General features: G+C 37.5%; 1 protein-coding gene and 1 long non-coding RNA gene across 7 annotated transcripts in view; one reads left to right on the top strand and one right to left on the bottom strand.

The window, feature by feature from the left end:
* DNM3 (dynamin 3) overlaps nucleotides 1-19,367 on the top strand; it is a 576,662-nt gene that overhangs the window by 402,109 nt on the left and 155,186 nt on the right. For all 6 annotated transcript variants that reach the window (XM_082382854.1, XM_082382856.1, XM_082382851.1 and 3 more), the window contains one exon: nucleotides 18,218-18,327. In XM_082382854.1, the coding sequence (XP_082238980.1) occupies nucleotides 18,218-18,327 (110 nt within the window). The remainder of the gene's footprint in view (nucleotides 1-18,217; nucleotides 18,328-19,367) is intronic.
* LOC309605668 lies at nucleotides 3,564-18,199 on the bottom strand. Its single transcript, XR_014231485.1, has 2 exons — nucleotides 15,445-18,199; nucleotides 3,564-15,130 (listed from the first exon to the last, which is right to left on the bottom strand). It is a non-coding gene; the product is annotated as an uncharacterized lncRNA (long non-coding RNA).

Here is a 19,367-nt window from a genome sequence, read left to right as displayed (position 1 = left end):
GGTTCGGATACCTAACGTGGGGCTCAGAACCTTCACTCCAGTGGGTGGACTTCTGTGGTGTAAGTGTTCTCCAGTTTGTGAGTCACCCACCCAGCAGTTATGGGATCTGATTTTATTGTGATTGCGCCCCTCCTACCATCTCATTGTGGCTTCTCCTTTGTCTTTGGTTGTGGGATGTCTTTTTTGGTGAGTTCCAATGTCTTCCTGGCGATGATTGTTCAACAGTTAGTTGTAATTCCGGTGTTCTCGCAAGAGGGAGTCCCCCCTTTATTTTTCATAATACTCCATCACTAAGTTTTTTTTCAGCCTGTTCTTCTTTTTCTAATCATTCCTTCCAAAGTCATGGATTTTAATTCACATTAAAAGATGCTTATAGTTCCTAAAATTTTAAATATAAGTAAATAAATATAAAATATAATTTCTTGTAAGGAGAACTTATTATTGAGGCCTACTGTAATACCAGTGTATAACGTTGTAGTAAGGAACAGAGAGGTTGCAAAAATGGTTTATAAACTCTTACACACTAAAAAAAAAATTGTAATGTTTTATTAATTAAGAAGTTGATATTATTAGCACTACTGAAAATGAAGCTAATGTATCAGTTAAATTCAATAATTATGGAACATGTGTCTTCTACAAAGCTGGGTGCTGTAAATACTGAGAAAAATTAGAGTTAAATAAGTCACTGCCAAGGAGGGTAGGCAGACAGATAAGTAAATAAATATGATAGTGAAAGAAGTACAACAACAAAGACATGTAGAAGATAAAGTGGAGGCAGCCAGGAGGATGTGATTGACTGCAATGGAGAGGGCGTGTCCATCACCCAACTGCTTAAGCTAAAAACCGAGGTGCTTTCCTTCATTCCTATCTTTACTTCATTCCTCTTTCTATCTGATTCAGGTTCAAGATTTGCTGACTCTACTCCAGGGACTGTCAAACCTTGTCTGTAAGAGGCAGATAGCATATATTTTAGGCTTCGTAGGCCACATGTGTTTTCTGTCACGTATTTTTCTCCTCTTTCTTTTTTTCATAACCATTTAACATAGTAAAAATCATTCTTAGCTATTAGGGCCATATGAACATAAGCTAAGGCCAGATTTAGCCCTCTGGGCTGTAGTTTACCAAGAACTGCTCTCCTCTAAAACCTTTTCCCAAACCCAGTCAGTTCTCTCTTCCACTGCTATCCTAGCTGTAAAGACCACTGTCTCTTTCCTGCACTACTGCATTAGTCTCCTATTTGGTTTCCTGCTCCTACTCTTGACCCTCCCTAATTCACACTCCACAAAGTGACCAAATGATCTTTTAAATCATACATATCACTTCCCATGTCAAGGAAGGCTTCCCTGATGAACCTATAAAAAAATAATGTCTTGCAACATTTCTGTTATACTTAAAGAACTGAGGTTGCTTTTTTTCTTTTTTGGGGGGAGGGGGCGTGGATCCTGGTATTTTTAGAAAAGCAATATAGTTTTCATCACTCTAATTTTATTTTAAATATGTTAACACAGTTAAAATAAGAAGGGATCTGAGATTTATCTTTTTATATATTGAAATATAATTATTCTGAATAATAAAAGAGTAATTAATTAAATTTAATTATAAGTAACCATTAAATCTAATTGTAAATAACTCAATAAGTATTTAAGTTTAGCAAGAGTAAGAAAAGGAGGAGGAGTGGGAGGAGGGGGGTAGGGAGCATGGGGCAGGAAAGAGGATGACACACTGTCACCTAAAGTTGGATAAAACTCAGTATTTGTGTTTATGTTGTTTATCTCTCTTTGGGTTGCTCTGGGTCTTTATTTGTCTGGTCCTGTCTGTGTAAAACTTTTTCTATGTTATTAATGAGGTCTAGGTGTGAAAATCTCCATAACCCCCACTTACTTCTATTACTTTCTACCAGCTTTTTGATGATGTCTTTTCTTATCCTTAGCACCAGCTTTTTCTGCTGTGTTCTCCCTTCCTCTTCCTTTGATTCACCCATTCTTCTTTTGTTAAGGGCCCAACCTTATTTTGTCTTTCCCAGGTATCCCTAATTCTTCCACAGCTCTATTTTTGAACCATACAACTCAGCATTTTACCAACCGGGCTTCTTAAAGGAAGCAGATAATTTGCAGCAAAAATTAAACATAGGTTCAATTACACATGTCAGTATGAATTAGACACATATTATTGAGATATTTTCAAGAGTTACTCTTTTAAATAGTACCTTCTTTTTCTCAAAAGATGAAAATGCTTTTTTCATCTATTGCCTCTTTGTTCCCATAACGTTAAGTTTATTTGTTTTCATTTTTCAATTTAAGGATTGATTTTGTGTATTATTATCCCTGCTTTACATATAGTGAAAGTGAAGTACAGAGCAGGAAAACAGTCCCCCCAAGGACCCTCAATGTATGCTCCAGCCAAGGCTGGGCCTCCCAGGTTCTGAGGGCCAGAGTGTTTTTTCTCCTGGTCCTGCTGAGGGCAATTAGAAATTAAAGCAATTCCTAAGCTATGCTCCAAGTTATTTATAAGTCAGGGTCATTTGTTTGTACCTGTTTTGACCATGTCAACCCTTTTAAGAGAATTCCAAATACCCTTTCCCTAAATCAGTGTTTCTCAAACTTGGGTAATGTCCAAACACCCTTTAAAGAAAAAGAATCCTTATCAGTTATAAACATATGCAAACTATTTTTATTTATAATATTATTTATGTATGAACACAAAATTATTTTATTTTAAATATCTACAAATATATAAGTACCTTATGCTTATCATTCTACTTTAAAAAAGCGAAGAAAGTCAAATTCAAACAGAACTATACCAAAAAACTTCGATTGATCAACAACATTAATGGGAGAGATGGGGGTCAGGAGACTCTAATTGCAGAAACACTACTCTAAGCATACTGCTTTAAGATATGGAGAAGCAGTCAGGGTTTTCTGGTCCAGCCTTGGACTAGACAGCTACATACTGGGATGATTTAAGGGCAACCCAAGGATCTCAGGCCTACCACGTGGCTAAAGCACTTGAATGACTCAGTCCTTTCAGGTGAAAGGATTGAAGTACCCAATTTAAATGCAAAAATATTACCTGGGAGGGACTTCCCTGGCAGTCCAGTTGTTCAGACTTTGCCTTCCAATGCAGGGGGTGCGGGTTCGATCCCTGGGCGGGGAGCTAAGGTCCCACATGCCTCGTGGCCAAAAAAAAACGCAAAACATAAAACGGAAGCAATATTGTAACAAATTCAATAAAGACTTTAAAAATGGTCCACATCAAAAAAATCCTTGGGCTTCCCTAGTGGCGCAGTGGTTGAGAATCTGCCTGCCAATGCAGGGGACACGGGTTCGAGCCCTGGTCTGGGAAGATCCCACATGCCACAGAGCAACTAGGCCCGTGAGCCACAATTACTGAGCCTGCGCGTCTGGAGCCTGTGCTCCGCAACAAGAGAGGCCGCAATAGTGAGAGGCCCGCGCACCGAGATGAAGAGTGGCCCCCGCTTGCCACAACTAGAGAAAGCCCTCACGCAGAAATGAAGACCCAACACAGCCATAAATAAATAAATTAATTAATTAAATAAATTAAAAAAAAATCCTTAAAAAACGTTTCTAAAAAAAATATTTCCTGGGAAGAATAATTAATAACAATTGATTTCCTAGCGACATTAATTTATTATAAATGTAATTATGCATGAAACAAAGCCTAGCAGAAGGAGGCATAGTAGAGGTGAGTTTGATATCATCATAAATCAGCGTGTATTAAGTATCTACTAGTATCAGCGATCTACGGAGATAAACAGATTCCCTACTCTTGGCTTTTAAAATCTAGTTGGTAGTATACAGGACAAATGTAGTGAGAGGGGGAGCTTTCTTGGGACATAGCAGGGGGAGAAATTTACAAACTAAGCAGCAGCAAAGCAGCCAGCCCAGGCCATCTTGGTGTGGAATCCACAGAGAAGAGAAACTGCCTAAATGGAAGATGTTTGGAGAAAGAAAACAAGCCTTTCCTACTTTTTAGTTTCCTAGTCAGTCTTGAGACTCCTGCTTATTTTTTTTTAAGTATCATAATATATCTGTAATAAAAAGTAGATGATTCTTCAATATTGAATTTCATTTTCGTATTTCCTTCAGAACTTGTACTCCCTCTAAGTAATTTCCTTGACCTATTTGGTACAATCCATCGTGGGAGTGAAGGAGAGGAATTAGTATCACCCCTTAGCCTGTAGTCACATTTCCTCTCTCTGGATATGGACATAGTCCGACAGTTTTGGGTTTCTTACAAACCTTCCTTGAATAAGAACGCAGAGTTGAAAGTTGTTGATATTGTTTCACTGCTTGTCACCCTCCTGGCTTGATATTGTTCATGTGATAAATACAGTGTTTAATGTGTGTTTATCTGCTGGGCATGTAATTATCTCATTTCCCTCATAGTTCTATAACTTACAAGTGTAAAAGCTTACTATTGTAAGTATGTTGAAGAAACACCCACCTTACTGTTTTTCTTGGTGGGAAGATGATGGCTAATAAAGTGTCCCCCAAGGAAAGGTAAACAGACATTAGGAATCCCTAAATGCACAGACCTCTGCATGATCTCATTTAATCATCACACCCCCTATGAAGCAAGAATTATCACCTCTATATAGAGATAAAATAAGGCTTAGAGAAATCAAGTAATTTGCCTGGGTTCACATGGCTAGTGACAGAGCTCATATGTGAACCCTTATGTCTTAATTCCAAACCATGTGCGTCCTTGTCCTTGACTCACTGGTCGTTGTTTCTCAGAGACTGGGGATAGGGCCACCTGTGCATGCAGTGAAAGCAGAGAGCACTTCTAGCTTAGGTAGCTTTTGGTTTCTTTTGATTCCTTCTACATGTCACTTCACTCTCCCTTTCTCTGTCTTCCCTCCACCTGCTCCTTTCTCTTTCTCTGTGCTACTTTTGTTCTTCATCACCCTTCCCCAAGAAAGCAGTGGGCAAGCTAGGATTAGGATTGATGGAGAAGAACTATTGCACTTCTTTTTCCCTTGTCCAAAGCTTGTTTCTGGGTGGACATGTGTTTGAGCCAATAGCAGTACACAGACCACCAGCTGTGCTCAGAGCAATCCAGCCAAATGTCATTTTAAGTCCAGGGCTGCATCTCAGAAGGCACATGGAAGGGGCCCCTTTTTCCCTGTTCCCATCTTGAGCCCACACTCCCTGGAACACAGGGAGAAGGGCTCTCAGTAAAGTACAGAGGGCATGACACTCAGGTCTCCTTTTCAAACAGTTGTTTCCCTCTCAGAAGGAACCTTATTGAATTATGTTAATATCAGCAGAGGAGTGGGAGGGGTAGCTTAAAGGTCAATTCAGAGGACTTCAGAAAAGCTCACTAGTTTGGTTGAATGCTCACTCCTGTTGCTTTTTTCCTTAGTGCTGCCTCTTTTTGAATGTTTCTTTGCTGAAATGATAGGGGAGAGAGGGAAAAATTGAGCCTTGATTTTTGTCTGAAGCTTGGTGACAAATGATGGGAGTAAAATTTAAACCGTTCATCTACTGAGTTCTGGGAATTGTCAGAGGATTTTATTTGTACATGCCTTCCTGACCCCCACTTTTCTAAGATAAGTAAAAATTATGCTGAATTTGTAAACAAGTTACTTTTATTGAGTTGAACTTTTACAAATGTATGGTGCATTTAGCCAAAATAACACTTTTATTTAATACAATTATACTCAAAGGGCTATGCATGTAGAATTTTGTATGATTAATATGCACTTGAAAGCGTTACAAAGTAAGCATAATTTCAGAGTTTGTGGGATCTCTTAAATTCACTTTGTAATTTAATGTGCAGCCACAGAAGTCAAAATTGAGGGATATTACCACCAGGAATTCGTATTATATCACATACCTTTTCATGTAAACTAGTCACCATTCCAAACTTGAAACTTTCTCTGTTAAAAAAATATAAATTGTGTTGCCTTGGAACACAGAAAGAAGTGAAGAAATGAGACCATTAAACATTTGAAATATGCTAATTTTAAAGTGCTTGCAGTATGTTTTGCCATGCTAAGTAAAGTCCCTATACTTAGCTTACTAGTAGAGAAAATTTAACCCATGAAGTTCACTGTGATTATAGAGGTAGTTGGTAATAGTTTATGAACATACATGCCACCAGGAATTTTTCTTTCTGTTTTATTCACATCATTTGCCTTATTTTGTTTCTTATAAATCTGCTCAAATGCTGCCACCTACCCCTTGAATTTTCAATTTAAAATTTCTCATACAGGTTATTTCTCATATGTATATAATTTTTCCTAGCTAAAGACTCTTTCCTTGAGTGAAAAGCCCTGGAAATTCATAACTGCATAGCTTTCTCACTCTCTCTCACTCACACACACACACACACTCACACTCATGCTCACATTCACATACTTGTTAATAATCAGTTCATGTAGTTTTTTTTAAATGACTATTAAAATGGGAAATGTTTATTCTTCTGCTTTACTGGCTATTCATTTTTGCTAAGACATAATAGTACATGATGACTAGATATTGCTACTGTATTTTCAGAGTTCTTAATTATCAACAACAGAATCTACTCTAGCTACTTTAAGTAGCAAAACATTAATTAAGGGAGATATACTGTTCAAAGAACCTTTAGGAGGGAAAAATTACAGAAATAGGCTGAGTTTCCAGGAATGGTTCTCCAAATTAAATTTCAGAACCTGGGTTGCCAGGGAGCTGTTTCTTCCACCAATCTGGAGGCAACACAATCAGGAAGCCACCCTATATTATATAGCCTCTGGATCCAGAGCCATACCACCTCTGCCATGATCCAGGCCAACAAAACAGGTGCCACATCCTCTGTCTCTTTTCAGTGTGTCTCACTTCTGAACCAAAGTCTGGCATGAGCACATCAGATTGGCTGAAACTATGTCTCCTCTGGAGCCCTCACTGTAAGAGCAAGATTGGGAAGGGAAGGGGAGTTTTGAATTGAACTCAAACTTTACAAGGAGGTTGGAATGGGTGTTGAGATAATCCATCCTCAGAATCCACTTCAGTTAATAGCTGTGATATATATAATCAATGGTGATTCTGTGCCATTCAGCTACTTGGAAATTCTATGTGTGAGTGGGGCTTGCGAAATATAGGATCTCCTTGTAAGGTGATCAGGTAGAAAGCTGGCTTTTTCCTTGAAATGTTAGGATATGGGGCATTTTCTCTGAATCTGTTTAGCCTCCCAGAGAACAACAGTCCAATATCCTGCCTGACAGAGGAATAGAAATCCATCTGGTTGCTGGCATTCTGGGGGAGGGCAGGAAAGGGGGCTGAGGGACAGCATTTCAGTATAAAGGCTTTCACTAAGTTCTCTTGTTTTTAACCCATGTTTGCTGTCCACCCTGCCTGGTATCTCTGGGTCCAAAACTTCTTTTGTATAATCTTTTCTCTAGGGAAAAGCCTCTGGTCTCCTGCTGGGGTTAAGGAATGGGCTGCCATACTTAGAGGGAAGGACCCTATGTCATCAGTTGCTCTGTGTACTTCTGTGTATGGCTCTATCTCATCCTGCCCTTTCACTCCCACAACTGTATCCCTTCATGTGAGGTACCAGGTGCCTCCAAGGGGAAGACAGGACCCAAGTGGAGTGGCTTCTCCTCCATTCTCTCCCCGTGTAGGTGTTAGGAGGTGATAACTCCTATCTGTATGCTAAGTTAATGAATGTTCCTCTATCTGCTTTCCCTCTTCCAAAGCTTTTGGGAAATCTCTTGTCCACTGTTTTCTCCCCTCCCATTTTCTTTGTCCTTGTGAATCAATATCTTTTTATTCCTTCACTGTTATCATAGTGGGTTTGGAGGAGGGAAAGGCTATATATGCATGCAATCAATCTACCATGCTTAACCATAAGTCCTTTAAATTTATTCTTTAGTGCACTTATTATATCTGTCTTTTACATTGTCAGTGTATGTACAAATATTCATGAATATTGCTTTAAATATAAGGATTAATATAGAGATTAAATATAAACATTTAAGAATAAAATCATTACTATTCTCACTTTCAAATTATAAAAGTACCTTTTTAATCGGGGGTAAGAGGAGTCCACATTTTGAGGGTATCAGATGTACCTGAAATTATAGGGCAATATATATATACTAAATGAAAAAAAAAAAAAAAGTGGTATTGCCCAAGAATGCCATGAGAAGGGAGGAGGGAGCCCTCCAGTGGGCTCTTATGGCCAGACAGGCTTCCTGGAGGAGGTGGAGATTTAACTGGACTCTGAAGAGAGAGAAGGAGCCAGGAAAAGAGCAGTGTCTCCGGTTGGGTAATGACAAGTGTGACTGTATTTCCCTTACCCAGTAAAGATATGCCAGTGTGTAGCTCCATTTAAGGATCTGAGTGAGTGCAGAGGGGGTAGCCATGAAGCCAATAGCATATAAACCATGGAGTTTTCTTGGGCCTACTAGGACAGCCCATCAAAGGCACACATAGACAGTTTCTTCAGTGCCCAAGAGGAAAATCTAAAGAAGTACTATTTACTAGCAGTGTGCTGGCTCACAGATGCTATTTACTACTCAAAATGTAATTCTGATTAAAGCAGGGTATTAAAGCCCAGCTAAAAAGATGGGTAGTTTATGAGTTTCATACTTGTACATCTCTATAGTTATAACTTTTTAATAGCAATAAACACCAGATTTTAGTTTTCAACAGCAAGTGGAACTAGTAATCTGGTATTCTCAATATTTATATAGGCTCTTTTTTCTTTGATATTTTGATTATTTTATAAGTCAGTCATCATCTCTGAGTCCTTAATCTAGGCAAAGCACCATGCCAGCCTATGAGGGAACTCAGGCATATGTGCATTCAACACTTTGTAGAATGTCAACTATGCAACCAAAAGTAAGAAGGAAGCAGTTGCTTCCCTCAAAGACTTGACGCTTTGATGGGGAAGTCAGGACATAGTTATAGTGTAGCAAGGGAGCAAGATACATCAAATAAAAATAATTTAAAAAGGTAATAATAGTAATGGATTCGCTCTTTCCCTTAGGAGTTTACCTGGTAGTTGGAAAGGCAGAGCATACACACACTTAGATGAAACATTTGGACACTTAGAAAATAAGGCAAAAGTACAAAGTAATGTAGTACAAACCAAGCACACAAGTTCTGTCAAGGGATCAGACTTGGGTGGGAGGAATCCCGGAAATGATAGACGAGGCCTGAGTGCCATACCTGGCCATAGCAGGAGCTTGTGGTGGTTCAGGAGCACTGCATACTTGGGTGAGTTTTTGGTGGGCACATCAAAGTGCCCAATCAGGCCGGCAGAGCATGGCAGGAGTGGTTTGAACTGGAAAGATTTGCTAGATTGTATCCATGGTTCTGAGAGATGCGTTTGCTCAGTTAGAAGTCACAGGGAGCTAGATGGAGCTGCTTGGTGTAGTGGACTTAAAGGGGTGAGGCAAATCAAGTTCCAGGCAGACTGGAGGTGAGAGCAGAGCCCTGGCACTGTGGGAACATCTGGAGAATAAGACTAGCAGGTGAACCAGACTCTGGAAGAGGGATCCGGAGATCCAGGCCTGTGTACTAGAGTCCTTAGTCATTGCAACTGCATTTCTTAGGGCGAGAGGATGAGTCTTAATGGGCAGGTTTCTCATATCCCCACTCTTGCTTCAATTGAGGACCTACACTTTTTAATCTACTTAATGTAATGGGCTTCGGTGTCAGAATTTTTTTAAAGGATCCCACTGATTTGAAAATATAAGTCTACGAATAGGGTGGGGAAGGAAAAGAAGACAGAAAAATGAGACCTATAATACTTGAAGAAAAAATGTACATTGAGCTAGATGGAGTAATCTTTTGCAGGAATTTTGAGGGAAGAGAAACAGAGTGGCAAATAGGCAGCAGTATTTCTAGTGGAGGAAATAGTATAGATGAAGACAAGATATGATTGGATGTGTTCTGTGTGGAAAGTGAAAATGCATTGACTTCCGGGAAAGCAGGAGTCCCGTGGTTGGTGCAGTGGGTATGTGGAAGAATTAGAATTTACTCTAAAGGGCAATACAGTGTCATCTTGGAAAATGAGGTGAGGTGAGGGTGGAAGCATGATGAGTATGTATGCTTTCATAATTCTTGTGTCAGTTATTCAAAGCATGAAAGGCTTATATTAATTTATGAGGGCATCACATTTTTCTTGGCCCTGATCCCCACCCAGAAACGCAGGATAAAGTCTCCAGTTTCCCTGTTTGCAAACATTCTGGTCATAGTGTATCAAGGAAAAAAGAAAACATTGTCAGGGAAAAAATATTGATCAACATCATTGTCTCTTGAGCAGCAAGCAAATTATAATAATTGAGTGTCCCACAGTATCTCATGAGTTTTCAGGATTCTGCAAAAGCATTTATAGCCCCTGGACGAGGGATCTTTTCAGCTTGGACTGATCTGTGGGCTACTGCCCTGTTTTTGGACCAGGTTCTCAGTCGCTTCATCATATTGTCTCCTCCTGTAGCTGGCAATGCCGTACCCCCTCTGTGCCCTACACACATCGTCGGTGCTGTTGTGTCCTACAAATGCCGCATTCATTGCTAGCAGAATGGTGCAGCACTGAGGGAGGACAAATAAATGTCAGGTTCTCAATAGGAGAAGAGACATTTAACAGATTAGGAGTATACAATATGGCAAATGTGATAATAGAGAATGCACATGAAATATTATTGAGTATGAGAAGAGGAGTGGTCAAAACCAGGAATCTTTGCTCTTGTGAAGCACAGCTATTCTCAGCAACATGGTATATTCTGTTAGTCTGTCATGGAGTCTGTTTCTAATCTGATTATTTATTAGCCTGAGGAATTGCCATGATGTTTTAAAATGTTAGAGCAAGGCAGTGAAGAATTATAACAAATCTCACATATTTAAAAAATAAATTTGGAACCATTATTACATATTTCAAAGATATATTTGGTGCCTTTACTGGCTTTTTAAAATAATTTTCTCTTGTCTTTTATAATCTAGTCTCTTTTATGTTCTGTCAATTTTTAAAACTTTATAGCAGTTCTTACCTCTTAAGAGTAGCGTATCTGCTGCATTTTGTTTTTTGTACTGTTTTGAAGTGTATTGGATTGTCACAGTATATTTATATGTTTAGGCCATGAGATTTTTTTATTAATCAAATCAAGTATGTTGGTCTAGGTTAGTAAAATTTCACTTAATAAACCATATAATACTAAGCAAAACACTTAAATTAATTCAAAATCAATCTTTGAGGAATTTAAAATAAATTTTCATATCACATCTGGTTAGATCATTTTTAACATAATAGTATAGGTAGACATAATAGTAAAAATAGTATAGGTACACCATAAGAGTAAAATTCCATCATGTTGGTATTTTATTTGTAATGTATCATCAACAATCAAAGGTTTGATAAGCAACATCTGTGTATGCAGCAGTGTAATAACTGTTAAATGTAAACACAAAAGAATTATAACACAGTCCTTGCCCTCAAGGAGCTTCCAATTTGCTTGAAGAGGCAAACTGAACATAAATAAGAAATGGCATTGTATATAGCCTATGACAAAAATTATGGGAAATTTGAGAGCTATACAGAGGTCTATGATTTGCTGTAATCAGAGTAGACTTCATGGAGGAGGTGGCAATTGACATAAATTTCAAGGCCACTAGTATTTGCCTTCTTGCTGAGAAGAGGCATTCCTAGCAAGTAGAAGCAATACAAACAAAGGCAGAGGTAAAAATAAACATGGCAGTCAGCCTAAACTTTATAAAAGTTTAATGATCAAAAGCAATGCCAATCAGTTAAGTATCTTATACAGGTTTTTTTTCCCATAGAATTTTTATTTGATTCTCAAAATATATGTGACTATCAACATTTTTATGCAGTATTTGGCTTTGGTCATCAGACATTCTAAAGTCAATTCAACAAATATCTATAATATATGCTATGTAAATTTCAATGACCACTATGCTAGGTATTATAATATGTGGAAATGAGGAAGGATTTGTGATCTTATCCTTGAAGATTTTGTTGCCTTATTAGTGAGAATGATGCAGAAATAAAATGATTCAATATAGTCATCAAACCAAGGCCACTCAAATATTCCCCAAGTTGTAAAACTCTCTACCTATGAGTCACCAATTGTTTGAAAGACTTTCCAATCCTTTGCATATGCAGGAGCTATTCCTCCACACACCAAACCCTCTCCTCATACCCACTGTAGCTCCTTCCAGCAACCAAGTTTTATTGATGGTGCTCTGCCAGCTAAAGGTTATCATTGGGCACTTGCTGACCCCACATCTGTCCCTCATTGATCCTTTTGTTTCCTTTCAAGGTCAGTGAACACATACTGTGGGGCTATATCTTAATTCCTGCCTCCCTCCAACTTGATTCCTCTGCTTTTACCACTCATAGTTTAGTTACTTCCACCTCAGACCACACTCTTTCACACATTAATGCCTCCTTATTTTGGCCTATTCTATTTCTCCTCTTTCTTCTAACTCTTACCAAGTTATTGCAAGGAAAAAACACACTCTCTCTCATATTCCCTCTCTCTTTGAACAAAGAATCCCTGTCGTCTTTGATGCCTCCCATACAAATAGTGCTGGTAAAAACCTTATATTGAGAAAAGGAAAGGTACCATGTTTCAAAATGAAGAAAATAATGGTGTTGAATGAGTGACATCAGCTTCTGAAGCTTTTGAAAATACACAGAAATTTCTTTCTGAATCTCCATTAAAAAATCTTTCTCTAGAATTTTGCAAATGCTTCCTCCAAAATGTCTACTAAAGATAAAATGTTTAAAATATTAAATTCTATTTCTTGTTTATTTACAAATATTACAAAAAACATTCTCTACTTTTCTCTTTTCTTTGCAAATGTAACCTACTTGAACAATAAAATTTACTGAACATTCTGAGTTCCAAATGAACAACTTTGACAGAAATTTTTTAATGTAGTGCATTTACAAGATGAGGGTGTCTCATATAAGGTATACAGGCATACCTCATTTTATTGTGCTTCACTTTATTGCTCTTCTCAGATAATGTGTTTTTTTACAAATTGAAGTTTTGTAACAACCCTACCTTGTCAGATGATGGTTAGTGTTTTTAAGCAACAAAGTACTTTTAAATTAAGGTAAGTTCGTTGTTTTTTAAGACATAATGCTATTCCACATTTAATAGACTACCGTATAGTGTAAACATAACTTTTATAGCATTGGGAAACCAAAAAAAATCATTTGACTTGCTTTATTGTGATATTTGCTTTATTGCGGTGGTCTGGATCTAAACCTGTAACATCTCCAAGGTATGCCTATAATTTAAAAATTAATAGAATAAACAATACCTATTGTATGAATTGAAAGGAGAGAGATGGGGAAGTGACACAGACAGACAAATAATTAAAAACCTGGGAAAACTTTTTGCACAGAATATAGAAACTTGAGCTGGACTCTAAATAGTGAACTGGTATGACAGGGAGAAGTTGACAGGGTGTCTCAAGCTGGGAAAAGACTGTTGGCAAATGTGTATTTGGTTGAAATGGAGACTTCCTATGGAAGAGTAAAGGAGATATTGACAAATAAGGATCGGACCAATTTGTAGGTGTTTTTCAATTTCACATTAAGGAGTTTCATGGAATTTCTTCCGTAAGTAATGGAGAGCTATGAACGTTTTGAAGGACTGTAATGAATTTGACAGGGTGGTTTAAGAAAATTGCCCTCCCTGGTGATGTTAGAGGAATTAGAAGACTAGAAGACTAGATAGGAAGCCATTTATAACTGCATGCTTGTGAGATGCCAAGGACCTGGATTAATGTAGTGGGAATGTCAAACAATGGGAGCTCTGACAAATGCTTCAAACACAATGCAGCGTAGTCTTGATGTAATAAAGGAGGTGAAGGAAGACAATACATCATAAATGGCAGTGAGGTTTCAGACTGGGTGACTGGGAGAATGATAAATACACCTGATGGCAGAAAGGTGTATTTATCAATTTTCAAGAGGAAAATTGAATGGATGAGAGGAAGGAAAGTGATGATAGGTACATGGGCTCATCACTGTCAATAGAAAGTTAATGTGAGTCACGTATGCCATTTAAAATTGTCTAGCAGCCACATTCAAAACAGTAAAAATAAACAGATGAAATTATGTTTAATAATACTTTATTTACCCCAATATATTCAAAGTATTATCATTTCAACATATAATCCATATAAAAGTATTGATGATATAGTTTGCATTCTTTTTTCATACTAAATCTTTGAAATCTGGTTTGTAGTTAACACTTAAAGTACATCCCAATTTGACTAGCTACATTTCAAATACTTGGTACTCCCCTTAGCTAGAGGCTACCATATTGAACACTGCATTATGTTTAGGCAGTTTAATGGAGTTAAAAAGAATATGTAGCAAATGTCTCAGTTAAGCTGGTGCTCAGATTCACTATATTTTGGAAATTATAATTCTATTTTTCCTTTCTCCTCCTCTATTTCTTTTGTTTATTTTAGCTATTTCATATTCAAGATGTTCTTTTAGCAGAATGTCATACTTTCCCAAAAACACCAAGAATTTTAGAAATATCCACGATATGTCATTTCATTGCTCTCTCATTTAATTCTCCATTTGACTTATAACTTTAATTAAGCAAATCAGTCTGAATCTTCTTTTTCTTCTATTTTTGTCAGTCTTAAAACTCTTCTAGTGGGAAGCAGCCGCATAGCACAGGGAGATCAGCTCAGTGCTTTGTGACCACCTAGAGGGGTGAGATAGGGAGGGTGGGAGGGAGACGCAAGAGGGAGGAGATATGGGGATATATGTATATGTATAGCTGATTCACTTTGTTATAAAGCAGAAACTAACACACCATTGTAAAGCAATTATACTCCAATAAAGATGTTAAAAAAAAATACAGTAGTGTACAGACATTTTTCCAAATAAGACATACAGATGGCCAACAAGTACATGAAAAGGTGTTCAACATCACTAATTATCAGGGAAATGCAAATCAAAACCACAAGGAGATATCACCTCACACCTGTTAGAATGGCTATCATCAAGAAGACAAGATAACAAGTGTTGGCAAGAATGTGGAGAAAAGGAACACTTATGTACTATTGATGGGAATATAAATTATGGAAAACAGTATGGAGGTTCCTTAAGAAATTAAAAATAGAACTACCTTGGGGCTTCGCTGGTGGCGCAGTGGTTGAGAATCTGACTGCCAATGCAGGGGACATGGGTTCGAGCCCTGGTCTGGGAAGATCCCACGTGCCGCGGAGCAGCTGGGCCCGTGAGCCACAATTGCTGAGCCTGCGCGTCTGGAGCCTGTGCTCCACAACAAGAGAGGCCGCGATAGTGAGAGGCCCACGCACCGCGATGAAGAGTGGCCCCCACTTGCCACAACTAGAGAAAGCCCTCGCACAGAAACAAAGACCCAACACAGCCATAAATAAATAAATAAACAAATACTTTAAAAAAAAGAAATAGAACTACCTTATGATCCAGTAGTCCCACTTCCGGGTATATATCCAAAGAAATGAAAACAGAATCTTGAAGAGATACCTGCACTCCCATGTTTATTGCAGCATTATTCACAATAGCCAAGATACGGAAACAACCTAAGTGACAGCTGATGGGTGAATGGATAAAACAGATATGGTATACACAGACAATGGAATATTATTCAACCATGAGAAAGAAGGAAATCCTGCCATTTGCAACAACATGGATGGACTTTAAGGGCATTATGCTAAGTGAAATAAGTCAGAGTAAGAGAAAATAATATAGGATATCACTTATTTGTATAATCTTAAAGAGCGAAACTCAGAAACAGAGAGTAGAATGGTGGTTAACAGGGATGGGGGTGTGGAAAAAATAGGGAGACATTGGTCAGAGGGCACAAACTTCCACTTACAAGACAAATAAGTTCTAGCAATCTAATGTACAGCATGGTGATTATAGTTAATAATACTGTATTCTTAACTTGAAAGATGCTAAGACAGTAAATCTTATATATTCCCACCACAAAAAAAATGGTAATTATGTGAGATGATGAAGGCATTGGCTAAAGCTATGGTAGTAATCATTTTGCAATATATGTTTATCAAATCAACATGTTGTATACCTTAAAGGTACACAATGTTGTACGTCAATTACATCTCAATAAAACTGGGAAAATAAAATATAAAAATAACTCTTGATTATGAAATAATTTAGCAATATGTCCTCAGAACTCTTAGATAAATGACATTTAGTCCTTTGGAAATGAAACTGCATTTTTAGTATTTCTCTCTCTGCATATGTGTGTATTTCTCCAGTGTTTAATATCTGATGTAAACTTGCTGGAGTTTTGGTCTTCACTATATGCTAAAGAATGCAGTACAAAAGGGAGCCTACTTCTATAGAAAACATGCCAAGGACATTGTATTCCATCTTTACAATGAGATGCAGATTTTCCATTAAAGGCGAATCCATCATTTCAAAAGGTTGAATAGGATGATGCATTAAAAAAATCCAGCTGCTTAAATTTAGGGCATTGAAAAACAACCAGTAAAAAAAAATGTTCCCTGCGTCTCAAACATTTTCATTTGATTATGTATTGGGTAGCTTTTCATTCAGTCTATGATCTTGCCTCTTAGAATGCTATCCTAAAATAGTCTGACAAGTCTTTCAAACAAGTTAGACCCAACTATAATGCTTCATTTATGTAAATTATGTATTTTGCTATTTAGAATATCCTTGTGTTTGCTAATATACTGTTAATTTTTGTACAAGAAACATTGGAATCTTCTTACAGTGCTTTGCTTTTTCATGTTTATTCTTGGGCTCCTCTCACTGCCATTCAGTTTCTTTTATGTTTTTGTTTTGTTTTGTTTTGCTATCTTCTTTGAAGACCTTGTCTGCCAGGACAGCCATTTTGTTCTCCAACCAGCTTCCTTCAACTTCTCGAGTCATCTATTTCTCTCTGCCTCACTATTCTAAAGTGCTCTGCCCAACTTTCCCTGATTAATTTAGGAGTGAGAAGTGGCAAAGCCAGTGATAGTTCTTGCAATAATACTTTCTGATGTCTGCAGAGAGTGTGGTCCCCACAAGCAGGCTAGAGGCATGGAAGAGTTCTGCCCCACACAGCTGAGCCTAGACCAATTCTCAAGCGAGAGCTGGAGGAGCTTCAGGAACAAAAAGGCTTATGTCAAACATATCTGTACATTACATGTATTTCCCACAGACATTAATAGTTGTTTATTAAAAGTCATGGCTAGGTCTCCATGCTCTCCTCCTCTGGGGTCTAGGCCTGGTTTTTCTCAGGACTGTCACCCGAGATATACAGAGGACTACTGTTTAACAAGGACTGTGCTAAAGTGCCCCAGGTAATAGATATCGACTAGGTTTCTTAAACTGAGTATTTGGCTCTCTTCTATTATACTGGTTGTTAGGCATTTATGCATATGATAATATTGTCCCTGGGCCAATCCTTAAAAGTAAATGTTTCTAATAATTCTTTGGCATCCAGTATGTTTTGTTTTACCAAGATTAGTTTGGTCCCATTTGCAGACCTCCCCTCTCAAATGTGCATTTTCTTCCTAAAGTGTTGTTAATTTTAAGAGAATTTGTTCTAGTTAATATTAGTTCACTTCTAATGGGTTCTTTTTTCCTCAAAGAGTTTGACAATTTAATGGAATCATTTCTTTCTGGACCCACATTTTATTCTAGACTCAAAGGAAGGAAGTATTTTCTGTGCTTTATCATAGTTTATAGGGGGTATTTCATACTAGGGTCCTTGTGCTTCCAGTCTCTTGCCAGCTCTGGCTATCAAAACTGCTTAGGCTGCAAATAAAATATGAAATGAAATCCATCTGGCATTTCTCATTGAATTAGGACCAGAACATTTTTGTTAAATATTAACAGATGGCTAAATTTTTAATATCAAACTAACATTTTAAAACATCTAAGGGGACCCACATGAGGAAGAAAGGATAGAGGACCATGTGTTTTCTCCATCCCTGAGCCCTTCCTTCCTCTGCACTTTCCCTCCCCTCATTCTTCTGACCCACGTGTTGAGAACCATTGGAGTCTCCTATCTCAGATAATTTTTGTTCCTTGGTAGCTGGTATCAAAGTAGTGTGTAATGGTATCAAAATATTCTAATTAAATGTTGACCAACTCAGGTGATGTGTTGCTATGGGCATGCTTCAAGATCTTTTATTAAAGCCAATTCTCTCTCTCTTTCTCTCTTTCTCTCTCTCTCTCTCTCTCTCTCTCTCTCTAGGAAAAAGAAAAGAAGTATATGCTTCCCTTGGACAACCTGAAAGTTCGGGATGTGGAAAAAAGCTTTATGTCTAGCAAGCACATCTTTGCACTCTTTAATACAGAACAAAGGTAAGAAAATGAAGCAACTTTTGTCTTCACATTTTCTTTCCTTGAATTTCTACATGATCCAGAGACCATATTTACAAGATTTCTTTTGCTCCCACCTTGAAATTTGTCAACTCTTCAGTTTTCCTTTCATTTATTTTGTATTTTTAGCTTTTACCATAGGTTGTGGATTCAGAAGATTTAAACTTAGAATAAGGAGGATCTTAAAGTATTAATTAATTTATTTCCTGCTTTTCCAACAGGCACCCATGTCATGCTGCTTCCATTCTTAAATTACATTTTGTTACTTTAAAGTCTTCCTTGTCCTGAATGTATTGTTTACATACTTATAAATAAATTGCTCAGCTATAATTTTTAATAGTCTCTGTCTAGCATGGATGAATATCACTTAAGACCTTCTCCTATGTATTATGACTCAATTCTTACATTGGTGAATAAAATTATTCAGTTAATGTGAATATAAATATATTGTTCTTTACAGTTGTTCAAAGCACTCTTTACTTTCATTGCCTGGTTTTTGTAACAATTGTCTGTGAGCTAAAAGATAGAGTACTGTGGTTACCATTTCCTAAATTAGAAATGTAGCTCGGAGACTTTCTTAAGATCACAAAATTAGCCCTGAATTTTGGGCTGATTTTCATGGAGTGCCATGGTTGTTCACTGAAAGTAAGCAGTAAAGTTAAGTAAACAAATGGGGAGGCGACAGAGAATTGGATAGAGAGATGTAAAAAGGCTCCAACTAGGCAAAAATAATAAAGGAGATCTTTTCCAAATGGAATTGTTATAGGAACAAGCTAATTAATTTCTATGAGTCAGTTATTAAGAGACTGAGTCAGTAAGTGGCAGGATCTAATTTTAACCCATCTCTCAAAGCCTTTTATCTTTATTTAGCAATGAGTGAAGTTCCTTGATTAGGTTCAATGACTGGTCCAGGGTCAATCACACAGTAAATCAAAATAGCAAAAAAAAAAAAAAAAAAGCCCTTCTTCCTACATTCCCAGTCAGTTGCTCAGAGTGACTCATTATACAAAAATACTTAGAAA

This window comes from Balaenoptera borealis (assembly GCF_965194805.1).
Source record: "Balaenoptera borealis genome assembly, chromosome: 1".
In the NCBI taxonomy this organism is placed as follows: Eukaryota; Metazoa; Chordata; class Mammalia; order Artiodactyla; family Balaenopteridae; genus Balaenoptera; species Balaenoptera borealis.
Note: the sequence above shows the minus strand (reverse complement) of the source record. Positions and strands in the feature narration are given on the sequence as shown.